The sequence below is a fragment of the Solanum pennellii genome, chromosome 7 (assembly GCF_001406875.1).
Source record: "Solanum pennellii chromosome 7, SPENNV200".
NCBI lineage: Eukaryota > Viridiplantae > Streptophyta > Magnoliopsida > Solanales > Solanaceae > Solanum > Solanum pennellii.
Window position 1 is genome coordinate 341,162 of NC_028643.1, and position 18,125 is coordinate 359,286.

General features: G+C 36.7%; 2 protein-coding genes across 4 annotated transcripts; both read left to right on the top strand.

Moving 5' to 3' along the window:
• Positions 1 to 1,124: 1,124 nt before the first annotated feature.
• On the top strand, positions 1,125 to 4,713 carry LOC107024710 (RNA polymerase II C-terminal domain phosphatase-like 4). The gene is made up of 5 exons (XM_015225694.1): positions 1,125 to 1,217; positions 2,295 to 2,603; positions 2,971 to 3,159; positions 3,495 to 3,533; positions 4,128 to 4,713. Exons 1-5 carry the CDS (start codon positions 1,125 to 1,127, stop codon positions 4,425 to 4,427), a joined length of 930 nt encoding a protein of 309 aa, XP_015081180.1. The 3' UTR covers positions 4,428 to 4,713.
• Positions 4,714 to 5,421: 708 nt separating this feature from the next.
• On the top strand, positions 5,422 to 14,032 carry LOC107026357 (RNA polymerase II C-terminal domain phosphatase-like 4). 3 transcript variants are annotated; one of them, XM_015227301.2, is made up of 10 exons: positions 5,422 to 6,203; positions 6,286 to 6,440; positions 6,630 to 6,793; positions 7,062 to 7,147; positions 7,485 to 7,600; positions 7,912 to 8,092; positions 11,500 to 11,789; positions 12,158 to 12,346; positions 12,683 to 12,721; positions 13,312 to 14,032. In XM_015227301.2, the coding sequence occupies exons 2-10, from the start codon at positions 6,291 to 6,293 to the stop codon at positions 13,609 to 13,611; spliced, it is 1,515 nt and encodes a 504-aa protein (XP_015082787.1). In that variant the 5' UTR covers positions 5,422 to 6,203; positions 6,286 to 6,290; the 3' UTR covers positions 13,612 to 14,032. The 3 variants fall into 3 exon arrangements, with proteins under 3 accessions (XP_015082787.1, XP_027774234.1, XP_027774235.1); XM_027918433.1 differs by having other exon boundaries at positions 5,423 to 6,203; positions 6,297 to 6,440; XM_027918434.1 differs by having other exon boundaries at positions 5,448 to 5,517; positions 6,297 to 6,440.
• Positions 14,033 to 18,125: the final 4,093 nt, after the last annotated feature.

The following is an 18,125-nucleotide window of genomic DNA, read 5'->3' on the forward strand; positions in this document are numbered from 1 at the left end:
AGTTAACCCTCTCATCTTCACAAAGGGAACATGACCAAGCCTACAATGCCATAACAAGTCTGCAGCATTTGCATGAGATATAAAAGAAGTGAAACAAGAATTATCACTTTTATTAGTAACAATTGTATCCTTTACAACAGGATCAGTAGCAACAATGCAGTTCTTTGTATTTGTACTAGGGAAACAGAAATAGGAACTAGATGAATATTGTGGTTTGTTTGTATTGAGTACATGAGATGAAAGACAAGGGAAAATGTGATTCTGTTGAGGAATAGAATCTCTAGGCACTTTGAACAAAGAAAGTACAGCCCATCATGTATCTTACCAATCTCCAGAGGCCTCTTCAGTGAAGGAGCCTGCAGTAGACAAAGTGAATTAGTGAAGATAGTGATACAGTGAAGATTTTTATTCAAAGAACTGATGGAAATCAAATTATATTTGAAAGTAGGTATCAAAAGAACATTTGACAATGTGATCTCAGAGGTTAGCCTCACTTCTCCAACTTGTNAAGAACAGGTGAAGGTGTAGGTGACTTCTCCTTTATCATGGAGTTACTTCGAGGTTATGGTGGGAATTTTGAGATTGTTTGGGATCTGTTAAGTTGATGCCACACAAGGTTAAAAGGTTAATGTTCAACTAGTGTTGCGGGAGGAGGAGATTGGAGAGGGCGCAAGAATTAGGTGTTCCCCACTTGCACTTATGTTGGTTTTTGGAGAGAAATAAAGAAGTGAGAATGTGAGGGGGATAGAGAGGTGTAAAACCGGAAAAGAGGGAGGGATATTAATGCCTAATCAACTCACAATCATTACTCATGCCTATCAAACAGTAAATTAGTACATGAGTCATATTTATAGAAGATCGGATCAAATATAACATAGGTTTATCTTTATCGTCCTTTTTCCAGAAAAAAAGGTCATCTTTATGCTCTTTATATTAATATTATAAATTATGATAGATAAAGATAAAGTATACAAGCATCCTCATGGTCTGAATGATGTGGCTGGGGCCTTTACTCTTAGCCTTCTTAGACCTTTCTTCTTTGTTTAACTCAATCTGTTTGACATATCTAAATCTCTCCTCTAGTTTATTGTTTTAATACATTGACCTTGTATCTTTGAAGAAAAATGCTGTCCAACAAGTTATATGTACTGCCTAGGGCTCTTTGCCGTGGCGTGAAATCTGTTGGAGATATTGGTACAGGAGAGCAATTGGAAGTGGTGAAGTGAAGTACTAGGATCTCTTCGATGTTTGAATGGGATATTGTGGTATATGTTACGCGACTACTAAGTTAATGAATTAGATAGGGAAGGAACCATAGAAAATATACGAGGTAACGTAAACTAGATTGTAAATAGTAAATGAAGAATAAGACTGTCGTTGATGATTGGAGTTAGTTTAGTTGTCCCTCTAATCATTATGCACTGATTTCTTTCACCTACTCTATCAGCTACTAGCCTCTTATCCCCTTAATTTGATCTCCAGGGTTTGAAGGGGATCCAAGTCTGATAGCAAGTATGCTTCACCATTGCTACATTATTCTTTGATTCATTCGAATAATGACCGAGCAGATTTGATTAATTAATGTTCCCTTTAGTGGGTTACTATTAGAAAGATTAATGTGCTTTTAATGCTGCTTCAGCGCTCTTGGTTTACCCCCCTGAAAGATGACCATGAGAAATTAGCTCATGTCGTTGATATCTATGGTTGAGGTGAAAGGTCTACTGTGTAGGGGAGGATGTTCACATGTTTGGCGTTGGCTATGGGTTTAAGTCTATTTGTTGAAGGAAGTGGCAACATCTGAACCTTAATTTTCTTTTGCCTTTGTTCTTATGTTTTTTTTTTGAGTCTAAGTTAGCTGAACAATGTTCTTTTTATGGTAGGATTTTCTATTGAGTTAATGTTTACTCGTCTTGTAATGGCGTCGAATTGCGGACGCCTGGACTAGGTAAGGAATGTTTAGAAGGCACTGTTTGTTAGAAAGTATAATGCCTATATCATGCGGCGGTTGCGAGATATGTGCCCTTTCGTTGAAGTTCTGACATCTGGGCAATCTAAATTATACTGTTTGATAATCTGGCCTATTTACTCTAGAGCTTTGTAAGCTCTTCACTTAAATAATTCTTTCTGTTTTTTTTTTTTTTTTGTCGTTGAGTGCATTCAAGTTATTTTTCTTCTATTAATGCTACTTTATTAGACCTCAGATATGGTTTGGATTTCTTTTGCTTTAAAGTCTTGTTGTTTGTCTGTGATAGTTATTTTGCAGGTCTCTGTTGTGCAGTGTTTTATGATTTTTCCCCAAATTGCTATCTACAGATGCTTTAAGAAGCAACCTTTTCAAATTGGACTGGATACACATGATGACAAAGCTGAGGCCATTTGTCCACACCTTCCTGAAAGAAGCCAGTAGTTTGTTCGAGATGTACATTTATACAATGGGCGAACGTCCTTATGCATTGGAAATGGCAAACTTACTTGACCCTGGAGGTATCTACTTCCATTCTAGAGTGATTGCTCAATCAGACTCCACTCGGAGACATCAAAAGGGTCTCGATGTCGTTTTGGGCCAAGAAAGTGCTGTTGTGATCCTTGATGATACTGAAGTGGTAAGTATGTGAACATTTCTTTAGGACTATATGATCTCTCCGACGAGAGTGAGAGAATTTATTTAGTGGCAAAGAGAGTGCTATCCCACCGAACGCTTATTATTAGTACAAAGGGAGGGAAATTTAGTCTGATTAGATTTAAGTTCCTACCAGCATAATTCCATGACAGTTTTTCATTTTCCATGTTTGCTATTCTGACAGTTCAGATTTGTGTTGGAGTTTAACTCATCTTCTGCATCGAATTTTTCTGAACCTTATTGTTATTTAAGGCACTTTCTCAGTGTTTGTGTCATGCACTCATGTTCATAGTTAGATAGATGAGATGAGTTGTTTTGGTGGAATTGAACCTTTCTATGTACTGTTTCAGGTATGGGGGAAGCACAGGGAAAATCTTATACTGATGGACAGATATCATTTCTTTACCTCAAGTTGTCGACAATTCGGTTTGAAATGTAAATCACTTTCCGAACAGAAAAGTGATGAAAATGAAGCTGAGGGAGCGCTTGCCTCTGTCCTAGAAGTACTGCAAAGGATCCACAGACTATTCTTCGACCCGGTATGTAGGCTATTCTTCCCAAATTAATTTCATAGTCTCTATTTGAGGTGCCTCAATATGGTATACAATTTAATTCAAAGGACACCCACATAATTCAGTAGTTTCTCAATATTTTAAAAAAGGATACTGCATTTGACTGACTTTTCTGCTAGAAAAAGTTCATATTTACACAAGTTAATTGCATCTACACTTTTGGACCCACTTCTAGATACAATATGACTTCTATATTGCTTGTGTTAGCGGAGGTGGTTATGCTTGCAAATTTTGTTATATTTAATTGTATTTGTCTTACATTGTTAGGGTTTCCTAATTCTCCTTAATGTTGTTTCTTTCAGGAACGTGGGGACAATATTATGGAGCGGGATGTTAGGCAGGTAAAATTCTCGACAAACAGTTTAATTTATAGATTCTCAAAACACTCTTCTGAATCATTTTTTGCCAAATTTTGTCTAATATCTGTGACTTATAGTATTCACAGAGTTTTTTAAATGAAATTTAGAAGAGTTGCGATAAGACACAGTATTCTGTCTGAAAGTGACTCTGACCTAATGTATTTGCTCACCCATGAAAAGAGTGATCAACTTTTGTCCATGAGTACAATAATCTTTGTCTTGTACTTTCTTGAATTACTTAATTCGGAAACAACCTCCGTACCCTCACAAGGTAGGGGTAAGGTTGCGTACACAACACCTTCCAGAGATGCCACTTTTGGGATTTCATTAGGTATGTTGCTGTTGTTGATGATCGATAACTTAATGCATAACGTAATGATTCCTGGAAACCATTATTATGCTGGTCCCGTTGTTTAGAATGTCAATAATTTTTGAGATGATAGAAAATATTATCTTCAAGTGCAATGATCACTTCTCATTGATATATCTGCAATTGAATAGATTTTGATCCTTGTCAAAGAGAGTGCAGCTTTGCTTTATATAGATTAAGAATATATTTATCGGTCATTATTACAGGTGCTGAAAACTGTTCGGAAGGAAATACTGAAGGGCTGTAAAATCGTCTTCACTGGTGTAATTCCCATACAATGCCAACCAGAAAACCACTACTACTGGAAATTGGCTGAGAAATTAGGAGCTACATTCTCCACAGAAGTTGATGAATCGGTAACACATGTGGTCTCCATGAATGACAAGACTGAAAAGTCACGTCAGGCAGTGCGGGAGAAGAAATTTTTGGTCCATCCAAGATGGATTGAAGCTGCTAACTACTTGTGGCGAAAGCCGCCTGAAGAGAACTTCCCAGTCAGTTCGTAACTATTTGCTAACCTAGATTTTGGGTGACTTAATTGTAAATTCTAGTAGAATGCTTACAGGTTTCATTCACCAACAGAAACTATCCGATGAGGAAAAATAGTTCGCGCCCGAGGAAATCAAACCAAACTCTGGCTATAGTCGTTTTCACAGATCTCTTGAATTTTGTCTGGACGTCAACCAAATTCATGTGATTGTGTGGCATTCTGGATGCTGATTTTGCTAGTTATATTACAGTGCGTGACTTTCAGTTGATTAAACTTGAAAGGAATTGCGCGATTTGCACTTATGATTGGTTCTAGCCATCTCCACCTTAATGAGTTTGGACTATGAAGGAGTTAGCCTTACCTCCTCATAGCCTATTTATCTTTTCGAGACGTAAGGAGTGGTGGTTGTGAAGGATTAACTTATTTACTCGTGGCAACCTTTTAGCCTCCCAACGATCTATAGCACTTGTATCTTGGTTCAACGACCTATACTACAAGTATCTTAGCTCTCTTTTTGCGAAGCTACTTCTTTTCCTTTCTTTTTTCTATGTAACATACACTGAACTGTCAGTATCGAGACCAGTTCAGAATGTTGATTGAGTATAGTAACTTTGTATCTATCTCTCGAAAGAGGAGAGAAAAGATACAACTCAAAGTAGAATATCACCTTGACATTAACTACGATAAAAGAAAATATCCAATTGTTTTACTAAGATAATCACAAGGAAGAAGTTGTTAAAAAAAATAGGAAAAAAACATTCTAGTTAAGCTTAAGTTCTAATCTCACAAGAAATTAAAATTATTAAAAAATTGATGATAGGCCTATAATATTCGTCACTAAAAGAACTTTTAGTGGCAATATTAGTCGCCGTTAAATGCCAGAGACAGTTGCCGCTAAAAGTATGTTTTAGTAGCAATATTAGTCGCCGCTAATATGTTTTAGTAGCAATATTAGTCGCCCTAATGCTTATAAAAGTCGTCACTAAAAGTATGTTTTAGGGCAACATTAATTATCAGTTCAAAAAACTTCCATTGGCCCCAAAAAAGACAAATCTTAAAATCCCAAACCTATCCCAAAAAGGATTGTCCTTCTCTTCTCTAAAAACGTGTTAATTCTATATTCATTGTGTTATATACATATTATTTGTATCTGGGTTTTTCTTGATTTGGATTCTTTTTTTGTTCGAATTGATGGGACGGTGGAGAAATTGAGTTAAGGTTATTATTTGTATCTGGGTTTTTCTTGATTTGGATTCTTTTTTTGTTCGAATTGATGGGACGGTGGAGAAATTGAGTTAAGGTTATTATTTGTATCTGGGTTTTTCTTGATTTGGATTCTTTTTTTGTTCGAATTGATGGGACGGTGGAGAAATTGAGTTAAGGTTATTATTTGTATCTGGGTTTTTCTTGATTTGGATTCTTTTTTTGTTCGAATTGATGGGACGGTGGAGAAATTGAGTTAAGGTTATTATTTGTATCTGGGTTTTTCTTGATTTGGATTCTTTTTTTGTTCGAATTGATGGGACGGTGGAGAAATTGAGTTAAGGTTATTATTTGTATCTGGGTTTTTCTTGATTTGGATTCTTTTTTTGTTCGAATTGATGGGACGGTGGAGAAATTGAGTTAAGGTTATTATTTGTATCTGGGTTTTTCTTGATTTGGATTCTTTTTTTGTTCGAATTGATGGGACGGTGGAGAAATTGAGTTAAGGTTATTATTTGTATCTGGGTTTTTCTTGATTTGGATTCTTTTTTTGTTCGAATTGATGGGACGGTGGAGAAATTGAGTTAAGGTTATTATTTGTATCTGGGTTTTTCTTGATTTGGATTCTTTTTTTGTTCGAATTGATGGGACGGTGGAGAAATTGAGTTAAGGTATTATGCAGGCTGATCAGACGGTGTTATGTTTGAGACCAGGTGGTGGTAACAGAGGTGGTGGAAGCAGAGTGCTTGGCCCTCGTTTTGAACCTTCCTCGACTAACTCAGATATCCCTTTGCGTCGTCCACATGGCGGTTCTTCATCTTTCAAGGTTGAATTTTTATACCCTTTTATTCAGATTTGAGTATTTTGGTTCTATTTGGGTGTTTTTAGCTGGTGTTGGTTTCGTTCAAATTGACTTGTTGGTTGTTGTTTTGAGTTTTTTTTTTTAAAAGTAGCTGTTAGTGTATCTTATGATGTATTAGCATAATACTTATATAATTCATGGTTGACATGCCAGATGAGTCTGACGGCAGATTCTCCCGTCCACTCATCAAGCAGCGATGAGTTTGCAGCATTTCTTGATGCAGAGTTGGACTCTGCTTCTGATGTAGACGAAGTAGAAAGTGGAGAAGCAGAGGGAGAGGAAGAGGTGGAAGATGATGGCAGCATAGATTCTAGCAGGTATTATAAGATTCTATATGAATGCTGGATTTTTTAGTTCATCTAAGTTAAGAGTTTGAGTTAGACATGCAAAAGAGTGCAGATAGAAGAAAGGAATTATAGATGGGTTTGTACTAATTGTCACCAACTATTGTTAGTTCTTCTGAATTTTGAAATCATTCTGTAGCCAAATTTACTGCTTACTTTTTAAAGTTTAACATTGCAATTGAATGTTTCTGCTTACACTACCTTATCCATTTCCTCATTGATTGTTGTATTGATATCATAGGTCAAAGAAGCGTAAAATTGAGTTGATTGAAGCTGCAGTTGATCCACAGAGTTCAGTGTCTCGTGGAGAACCAGCAGAAACTTCAGGTGAGGCTGTAGAACAGTTATTCAATCTTCTGTCAAGTTGTTAAGCGTTTTATGTCCTTGTAAAAAGAGAAGTCTTAAAAACATTTTATCAAGACCGATGTTTAGGTGTTGTTATAGAGATATTATAACACCATACAATATGATTGTCTTCATCTTTTGATAATTTGGTTAAAAAGTCTTACATGGCATAAAAAAATTAAAAATGTTGGAAGGAAATAAAACGCCTCTATGCAACTTAAAATAGTGCTTATAGGTTCTTTGACTGTTTCCTTTACAGTCTCATCGATGTACTTCCGGCTCCCCTCCATCTCTTACATCTTTATGTCCCCATGTGCAGGAGCATCTTTGGCGCTGGATGTATGCACTCATCCTGGTGTCATGGGAGGGATGTGTATACGGTGTGGGCAGAAGGTGGAAGATGAATCTGGTGTGGCTTTTGGATACATACACAAGGTTATTCTCCATGATTCAGTATTCACTAAAATGCACTTGTATATACATATACTCTTTTCTGGTTGGTTGGGTTGGTGGGCGAATGTTGAGAGCTATGTCTCGGACGCTTTCAAAATGCTGCCAATGCCTGTCGGACCCTCCAAAGCAGTGCATTTTAAGAGGATCAGACACGGGCGGCAACATTTTTGGAGAGGCTGAGGCGCTGAGCAACATAGGTTGAGAGGAAACGGAAGGAACTGTATGACGTGCTGGGAACAGCTGTCATTATTAAACTTTGTTCTATTCACTGGATTTTATCAATAATTTTGCAGAATTTGAGGCTTGCAGATGATGAAGTTGCTCGATTACGTGAAAAGGACCTGAAAAATTTACTACGGCACAGAAAGCTGATCTTGGTTCTAGATTTAGACCACACACTTCTGAACTCAACTAGACTTGCAGATATTTCTGCAGAAGAATCATACTTGAAGGACCAACGAGAAGTACTGCCTGGTATGCTACTCTTACTGGTTATATGCTGTTAGCTTCATATTCTGGTGCTTGTATCTTGCTCCTGAAAGAGGTGAAAATCTGTTTTACTCGCACATGGAAGCTAGAGAAGCCAGAATAAGGAAATGCTGCCCAACAAGTTATATGTACTGCCCAGGGCTTTTTGCCGTGGCTTGAAATCTGTTGGAGATATTCGTAGGTGGAGAGCAATTGCCTGTGGTGAGGTGAAGTACTAGGATCTCTTCGATGTACGAATGCGATATTGTGCTATATGTTACGCGATAAGTTAATGAATTGGATAGAAAAGGAACCTATAAAAAATATACGAGGAAACGTAAACTAGATAGTTAGGAATAGTACATGAAGAATAAGACTCTCATTGGAGTTAGTTTAAACTTTAGTTGTCCCTCTAATCAGTACTGCACTGATTTATGTCACCTACCCAATCTGCTACTAGCCTCTTATTCCCTTTAATTTGATCTTCAGGGTTTGAAAGGGGATCCAAGTCAGATAGCAAGTATGCGTCACTGTTACTACATTATTCTTTGATTCATTGAATAATGCCTGAGCAGATGTGATTAAAAAACAAAAGACTGATGAAGAAATAAGGTCATGTGGTTGATATCTATGGTTGAAGATCTATTTGGTTTAGGGAAAGGGTCTACTGTGTAAGGGAGGATGTTTATATGGATGGCGTTCGCTATAGGTGTAAGTCTGCTTGTCGAAGTTAGTTGAAAGTGCAACATCTGGACCTTAATGTTCTTTTGCCTTTGTTCTTTTTCTTTTTTTTGAGTCAAAGTTAAAGAAAATAAATAGTGGACCTTACTTTCCACTTGCCAAGTTTTAATAGGTCTTAATTATAATTTTCTTTCATATTTTTGTGTGTTTTGAGACTTCCATGGGTGAATAGTACTTTCTCCGCCAAGTTGTCAGTTAAGGGGTATTATTTCCTCTTTGAACCAAAATTATGGGGGTAAGAGGTTGCCAGTATAGTTGAGGTGTGTCAACGGATGTTTTTGAACATGATTGGGAGGCAACTTGTACTTTCCCAAAAAGGACATGGCAGGTAGTAGGTACCCCATGGAATTAGTTGAGGTGTGCGCAAGCTGACCGAACACCATGGTAACTAAAAAAAAGGTTTCCCAAAAAAGATCTCTGGCATTCTTCTCTGGTGGAGAAAGCACAGCTCTAATATGTGAGACTATTTATGCAATTTCCAGAAAAAAATGAAGTTCTAATTGCAGTTGCTCATTGATGAACCTTCCATGAGGAAGGTACTTGTGAACAGTGGATAAACATATTGTAGTAATTAGTAGTCAACAAAATACTATTGTTATCTTGGAGTGCAGCATTCTGATGAATCAGAACTTGGCTTGGCTACTAAATTGATGAAGTACCTTAATGTGGAGAAGGGTGAAAAGGCTGGAGAAAGAATGAAAAAAAGGAGAAAGAGAGGAATAAGAGAGAAAAGAGATAGATCAAGACAGCAATAAAGAAGAATAAGAGGAAGTAGACGGTCATCTTTGTTGGTTGGTGCGGTATGTGTAAAAAACAGGTAGGTGTAGGTGACCTTCTCCTTTATTCTGGGGTTACTTCGAGGTTATGGTGGGAATTCTTGAGATTGTTTGGGATCTGTTAAGTTGATGCCACACAATGTTAAAAGGTTAATGTTCAACTATTGTTTCTTGAGGGGGGGAGACTGGAGAGGGCACAAGAATTAGGTGTTGCCCCACTTGCACTTGTGTTGGTCTTTGGAGAGAGATAAAGAAGTGAGAATGAGAGGGGGATAGAGAAGTGGGAAACCGGAAAAGAGGAAGGGATATTAATGCCTAATCCACTCACAATCATTACTCATGCCCATCAAACAGTAAATCAGTACATGAGTCATATTTATAGAAGATCGGATCAAATATAACATAAAGTAATCTCCTTTTCAAAAAAATAAATATAACATAGGTTTATCTTTATCGGCCTTTTTCTATAAAAAAAAGAAAAGGGTCATCTTTAGTGCTCCTTAAACTAAAATAATAAATTATGATAGATAAAGATAAAGTGTGCAGCAACCTCATGGTCTAAATGATGTGGCTGGGGCCTTACTCTTAGGCTCAGTTTCTTAGACCTTTCTTCTTTAATTAAACTCAATTTGTTTGACATATCTAAATCTCTCCTCTAGTTTATTGTTTTAGTACATTAACCTTGTAGCTTTGAAGAAAAATGCTGTCCAACAAGTTATATGTACTGCCTAGGGCTCTTTGCCGTGGCTTGAAATCTGGTGGAGATATTGGTAGGTGGAGCGCAATTGGCAGTGGTGTAGTGAAGTACTAGGATCTCTTTGATGTATGAATGGGATATTGTGGTATATGTTACGCGAAGACTAAGTTAATGAATTAGATAGGGAAGGAACCCATAGAAAATATCCGAGGTGACATAAACTAGATGGTTAGGAATAGTAAATGAAGAATAAAACTGTGTCATTGGAGTTAGTTTAGTTGTCCCTCTAATCAGTACTGCACTGATTTCTGTCACCTACTCAATCAGCTACTAGCCTCTTATTCCCTTAATTTGATCTCCAAGGTTTGAAGGGGATCCAAGTCTGATAGCAAGTATGAGTCGATGTTACTACATTTTTCTTTGATTCATGCGAGAATGCCTGAGCAGATGTGATTAATTAAAGTCCTCTTTGGTGGGTTACTGTAAAGATTAGTACGTTTTTGATGGGTGCTTCAGCGCTCTTTGTTTACCCCTCTAAAAGATGACCATGAAGAAATAAGGTCATGTCGTTGATATGTATGGCCGAAGAGCTATTTGGTTCAGGGGAAGGGTCTACTGTGTAGGGGAGGATGTTCACATGGTTGCGTTGGCTGTGGGTTTAAGTCTCTTTGTCGAAGGAAGTGGCAACATCTGAACCTTAATTTTCTTTTGCCTTTGTTCTTATGTTTTTTTTTGGGTCAAAGTTAGCTGCACGGTGTTCTGTGTATGGTAGGATATGTTATTGAGTTAATGTTTACTTGTCTTGTAATGATGTGGAATTGTGGATGCCTGGACTAGGTAAAGAATGTCTAGAAGGCACTCTTTGTTAGAAAGTAAAATGCCTATATCATGCGGCGATTGCAAGATATGTGCCCTTTAGTTGAACTTCTGACATCTGGCCAATCTAAATTATACTGTTTGATAATCTGGCCTTTTTACTCTAGAGCTTTGTAAGCTCTTCACTTTAATAATTCTTTCTGGTCATCTTTGTCGTTAAGTGCATTCAAGTTATTTTTCTTCTATTAATGCTACTTTATTAACCTCTTCTATATGGTTAGGATTTCTTTTGCTTTAAAGTCTTGTTGTTTGTCTGTGATAGTTATTTTGCAGGTCTTTGTTGTGCAGTGTTTTATGATTTTTTCCCAAATTGCTATCTACAGATGCTTTAAGAAGCAACCTTTTCAAATTGGACTGGATACACATGATGACAAAGCTGAGGCCATTTGTCCACACCTTCTTGAAAGAAGCCAGTAGTTTGTTTGAGATGTACATTTATACAATGGGCGAACGTCCTTATGCGTTGGAAATGGCACATTTACTTGACCCTGGAGGTATCTACTTCCATTCTAGAGTGATTGCTCAATCAGACTCCACTCGGAGACATCAAAAGGGTCTCGATGTCGTTTTGGGCCAAGAAAGTGCTGTTCTGATCCTTGATGATACTGAAGTGGTAAGTATGTGAACATTTCTTTAGGACTATATGATCTCTCCAACGAGAATGAGAGAATTTATTTTGTGGCAAAGAGAATGCTAATCCCGCCGAACGCTTATTATTAGTACAAAGGGAGGGAAATTTAGTCTGATTAGATTTAAGCTCCTACCAGCATAATTCCATGACAGTTTTTCATTTTCCATGTTTGCTATTCTGAAAGTTCAGATTTGTGTTGGAGTTTAACTCATCTTCTGCATGGAATTTTTCTGAACCTTATTGTTATTTAAGGCACTTTCTCAGTGTTTGTGTCATGCACTCATGTTCGTAGTTAGATAGATGAGATGAGTTGTTTTGGTGGAATTGAACCTTTCTATGTACTGTTTCAGGTATGGGGGAAGCACAGGGAAAATCTTATACTGATGGACAGATATCATTTCTTTACCTCAAGTTGTCGACAATTCGGTTTGAAATGTAAATCACTTTCCGAACAGAAAAGTGATGAAAATGAAGCTGAGGGAGCGCTTGCCTCTGTCCTAGAAGTACTGCAAAGGATCCACAGACTATTCTTTGACCCGGTATGTAGGCTTTTCTTCCCAAATTAATTTCTTAGTCTATACTTGAGTTGTCTCAATATTGTATACAATTTAATTCAAAGGACACCCACATAATTCAGTAGTTTCTCAATATTTTAAGAAAGTACTGCATTTGACTGTGACTTCTATGCTAGAAAAAGTTCATATTTACACAAGTTAATTGCATCTACACTTTTGGACCCAAATCTAGATACAATATGACTTCACTATTGCTTGTTTCAGCGGAGGTGGTTATACTTTGCTAATTTTGTTATATTTAATTGTATTTGTCTTACATTGTTTGGGTTCCCTAATTCTCCTTAATGCTGCTTCTTTCAGGAACGTGGGGACAATATTATGGAGCGGGATGTTAGGCAGGTAAAATTCTCGACAAACAGTTTAATTTATAGATTCTCAAAATACTCTTCCGAATCATTTTTTGCCAAATTTTTCTAATATCTGTTACTTAATAGTATTCACTGAGTTGATTGAATGAAATTAGAAGAGTTGCGACAAGACAAAGTATTCTGTCTGTGAAAGTGACTCTGACCTAATATATTTGCTCACCCATGAAAAGGGTGATCAACTTTTGGCCATGAGTACAATATTTTTTCTATTGTACTTTCTTGAAATACTTTAATTTAGAAACCACCTCCCTACCCTCACAAGGTAGGGGTTAGGCTGCGTACACAACACCTTCCAGAGATGCCACTTGTGGGATTACATTAGGTATGTTGCTGTTGTTGATGATCGATGACTTAATGCATGCTATGCCTGGAAACCATAATTATGCTGGTCCCGTTGTTTAGAATGTCTATAATTTTTGAGATAATAGAAAATATTATCTTCAAGTGCAATGATCACTTCTCATTGATATACCTGTAATTGAATAGATTTTGATCCTTGTCAAAGAGAGTGCAGCTTTGCTTTATATAGATTAAGAATATATTTATCGGTCATTATTACAGGTTCTGAAAACTGTTCGGAAGGAAATACTGAAGGGCTGTAAAATCGTCTTCACTGGTGTAATTCCCATACAATGCCAACCAGAAAACCACTACTACTGGAAATTGGCTGAGAAATTAGGAGCTACATTCTCCACAGAAGTCGATGAATCGGTAACACATGTGGTCTCCATGAATGACAAGACTGAAAAGTCACGTCAGGCAGTGAGGGAGAAGAAATTTTTGGTCCATCCAAGATGGATTGAAGCTGCTAACTACTTGTGGCGAAAGCCGCCTGAAGAGAACTTCCCAGTCAGTTCATAACTAAGCTAACTTGACTTATTTGTAAATTCTAGTAGAATGCTTCTGGTTTCATTCACCAACAGATGAAGAAAAATAGTTCGCGCCCGAGGGAATCAAACCAAACTCTGGCTAGCCGTTTTCACAGATCTCTTGAATTTTGTCAACCAAATTCATGTGATTGTGAGACCAATTCAGAATGTTGATTGAGTGTAGTACCTTCATATCTTTCTCTCCAAAGCGTAACGAAATGATACAACTAACAGCAGAATATCACCTTGACGTGATGAAAGTGAACGGTTAAGTGAAGTCCTTTTTATAGGACATTGTTAAGCTTATTCCTGTGGATATTTGCTTTTTCTACCCTTCTAGTTAAAAGAAGGGTAACTTTCACATATAACACACAAAAAATTCATATTTGTATGCTATAGTAAAATTTTCATAATTGCGGCCCATAGCAAACATTATAATTGTATAATTCGCTACATATAAAATTGTATAATTCGCTGGCCTAAAATGTATAATTAGCTGGCTTCGCTATACATATACAATTGTATGATTCGTTGATCTAAATTGTATAATTCGCTGGCTTATTTCGCTGCAATTGTATAATTCGCTGGCTTATTTCACTGCAATTGTATAATGCGCAATTATATGATTCGCTGACCTATTTCGCTGCAATGTGTATAAAATTTGCTTTGCATACAATTGAATCGAAGTAAAATATTTGTGTATTGTATAATTATAAGTGTATAGGAAGAAGATATATGTTTTTCTCTCGCTTTATACAAAAACAGAAACACAATTTATACACTTCTGTTGTATAAAGTGGAGAAGCGAGTAGAGGGAGAGAGGCGAGCGGGAATGAGAAAGTGGCGAGCGAGAGTATTGGGAGAGAGGCCACTGACAAACTTTGGCAAACGTTTGCTATGGGGCACAATTAAATCAAACAGTAGCTACCCATTTGTTTTAGGTTATTAGTTTGCTATTATATACAATTATCCCTTAAGAGAATAATTCAACTTTAGACCGATTTAAATATAGTGAATAAAAACGGCACTCAAAAATTGATATGTAGTAGTAGCAAATTATAATGCGTGAAAAATATTTTTATATATCGACCTAAAGTTAAAATAACATGCTAAATTATTAGTAAAAAATGTGATGTTATTGGCAACATTAGTAGTCGCTGCTAAGGCCTATAATAGTCGCCCTAAAAGTATGTTTTAGTGGCAATTACTGTCGCTGCTAAGGCCTATAAAAATCGCCATTAAAAGTATGTTTTAGTGGCAACAAAGTCGCGGCTATAGCCTATAAATGTCGCCACTAAAAGAGTGTTTTAAAAAGTCGCCGCTAAAGCCTATAAATGTCGCCACTAATAGTGTTTTAATGGCAACAGTAATCGCCACTAAAGCCTATAAATGTCGCCACTTAAAGTGTGTTTTAGTGTGAACACCGCTAAAGCTTGTAATGTTGCCACTAAAAGTATGTTTTTGTGGCAACAAAAGTCGCCGCTAAAAACTATAATACGCCACTAAAAGAATGTGTTAGTGGCAACTACTGTCGCCGCGAAAGCCTATAATGTCGGTACTAAGATTAGAGAATGTTTCAGTGGCAACAAAAGTGCACGCTAAACCCTATAAATGTCGCTACTAAAAGAGTGTTTTAGTGGCAACAAAAGTGGCTGCTAAACCCTATAAAAGTCGCCACTAAGGAGTGTTGTAGTGGCAACGACAGTCACCGCTAAATCCAAAAATATCGCCACTAAAAGTGTGTTTTAGTGGCAACAACAGTCGCCACTAAAGCCTAAAAATTTCGCCACTAAAAGTGTGTTTTAGTGACAACAAAAGTCGAGGCTAAACCTAAAAACGTCGCCACTAAAAGTGTGTTTTAGTGGCAACAACAGCGCCGCTAAAGCCTACAAATGTCGCTACAAAAAGTTTGTTTTAGTGGCAACCCGTAGTCGCCGCCAAAGCCTAAAATGTCGCTTTCAATTTTAGTGACAACATTAGTCGCCGCAAAAGCCTAAAATGTCGCCACTAAAAGTTTGTTTTTAGTGGCAACAATAGTCGCCGCAAAAGCCTAAAATGTCGCCAATAAAAGTGTGTTTTAGTGGCAACAAAAGTCGCCGCTAAAGCCTAAAAATGTCGCCACTAAAAGTGTGTTTTAGCGACAACAAAAGTCGACGCTAAAGCCTAAAAAAGTCGCCACTAAAGTGTGTTTTAGCGACAGCAAGAGTCGACGCTAAAGCCTAAAAAAGTCGCCACAAAGTGTGTTTTAGAAAAGTCGCCACTAAAGTGTGTTTTAGCGACAACAAAGATCGACGCTAAAACCTAAAAAAAGTCGCCACTAAAAGTTTGTTTTAGTGGCAACAATAGTCGCCGCTAAAGCCTAAAAAGTTCGCCACTAAAAGTGTGTTTTTAGTGGCAACAACACTCGTCGCAAAAGCCTAAAATGTCGCCACTAAAAAGTTTGTTTTAGTGGCAACAATAGTCGCCGCAAAAGCCTAAAAATGTCGCCACTGAAAGCTTGTTTTAGTGGCAACGGCAGTCGCCGCTAAAGCTAAAATGTCGCCACTAAAAGCTTGTTTTAGTTGCAACGGCAATCACCGCAAAAGCCTGAAAATGTCGCCACTAAAAGTGAGTTTTAGCGGCAACAGCAGTCGCGCTAGACCTACAATGTCGCCACGAAAGGTTAGTTTTAGTGGCAACTACTGTCGTCACCTAAAAGTTTTTTAGTGGCAACTACTGTCGCCACTAAAAGTTTTTTTAGTGACATCTTTTGTCGCCACGAAAGCTTATAAATGTCGCCACTAAAGGTTAGTGGCAATTATAGTCGCCGCTAAAGCCTAAAAATGTCGCCTTTAAAAGTGTGTTTTATTGGCAACAGAAGTCGCCGCTAAACCTATAAATATCGCCACTTAAGGTGTGTTTTTAGTGGCAACTACAGTCGCCTCTAAAGCTTATAAAAGCCGCCACTAAAAGTTGTTTTAGTGGAAATTTTTGTCGCCGCTAAACCTTATAAATGTCGCCACTAAAAGTATGTTTTAGTTGCAACATAATCACCGCTAAAGCCTATAAATGTTGCCACTAAAAGAGTGATTCTGTGGCAATTACTTTCGCCGCGAAAGCCTATAAATGTCGCCACTAAAAGATTTTTAGTGGCAACAATAGTCACCGCTAAAGCCTATGAATATTGCCGCTCTGTCGTCGCTAAAAACTATGAATGTCGCCACTAAAAGTGTTTTTAGTGGCAATGTTTGTCGCCGCTAAAGCCTATAAAAGACGCCATTGAAAGTATGTTTTAGTGGCAACAAGTATAAGACGAAAATATTTGTATTTGTATTTGTATTTGTATTTGTATATACAATTTTCTCACTTTATACAAACACAATCACAGTTGTATAATTATAAGTGTATAGGGCGAAATATATGTATATGTATTTGTATTTGTATATACAATTTTCTCTCACGTTATACAAACACAAACATATTTGTATAATTATCAGCGTATAGGACGAAAATATATGTATTTGTTTTTGTATATACAATTTTCTCTCGCTTTATACAAATACAAACATATTTTATACCAAAATATATAAAATGACTAATTGTATACCGAATCAGATGGCAAAAAAAGGAAATATTTGCTAGAAATTACAATTAAAATAAACTATGACTATAACATTTTAATTTGTGTTATAAAAGTCGCCACTCAAAGTATGTTTTAGTGGCAACAACATACTTTATGAGACCCTGTGTAACGAGTGGGGAAAACATTGTATATAGTCCCACCATTTTTGTGGAATGTTTTCAAATTTACAAGTCAACTTTTAGGAATTACATGACTTTTTTGATTTTTTGTGTATTAGCCCACAGATCTGGTGTCTTCAAATACCCAATGTGTTTTTTCAAAATTTTTTTTTGATAACCTCTGTATTGAGTTGGGGAAGTAGGGGTGTTTGTGGTTCGATTTGGATTGATTATTGGTTAAAACCAAACCACACGAAAAAAAATCGTCGGTTTGGTTATTGACGATTTGGTTTGATTTTTCTTATTTTTTCAATTTAAAAGTAATAAATTTATCAGGACGACAAAAACTCCTAGTACATGAAAAGTTCACTGAAAAGCTATTGTTTGTTCAATTAAGCGATTACATAATATTAAAGTTATTCATTACACGAATGAAGTGATTCAATAAAGACTAAACTAAAGAATTTTGATGGACTTGGAATGATAGTTGTAATAGATGGCCGCTAAAATTTACATGTTGTGCTTAAGAAAATGGTAAAGTTTAAGTTTTAAGTTACATAAAATTTCACAAAATATTTATATTTTATTTCTGAATGATATATAAATAATTATAAAATTCAGATATATAATTTATCAGTTCGATTTGATTATTTTTTACAGTTATTTTTTAGTAAATGTAAAATCAAACCTAACCAAATCAAATATTGATTTTTTAAAATTGAATTGCAGTTCGGTTTGGTTTTTTAATCATAACCATGAGAAGCCCTATGGGGAAGTATTGTGTAT

Coding starts and splice junctions, on each gene's coding strand:
- LOC107024710 (XM_015225694.1), top strand. CDS start 1,125: ATGCTGTCCAACAAGTTATATGTACTGCCTAGGGCTCTTTGCCGTGGC. Junction 2,604..2,970: donor TCCTTGATGATACTGAAGTG/GTAAGTATGTGA, acceptor GTACTGTTTCAG/GTATGGGGGAAGCACAGGGA. Junction 3,160..3,494: donor ACAGACTATTCTTCGACCCG/GTATGTAGGCTA, acceptor TGTTTCTTTCAG/GAACGTGGGGACAATATTAT.
- LOC107026357 (XM_015227301.2), top strand. CDS start 6,291: ATGCAGGCTGATCAGACGGTGTTATGTTTGAGACCAGGTGGTGGTAAC. Junction 6,794..7,061: donor GGCAGCATAGATTCTAGCAG/GTATTATAAGAT, acceptor TTGATATCATAG/GTCAAAGAAGCGTAAAATTG. Junction 7,148..7,484: donor AGAACCAGCAGAAACTTCAG/GTGAGGCTGTAG, acceptor CCCCATGTGCAG/GAGCATCTTTGGCGCTGGAT.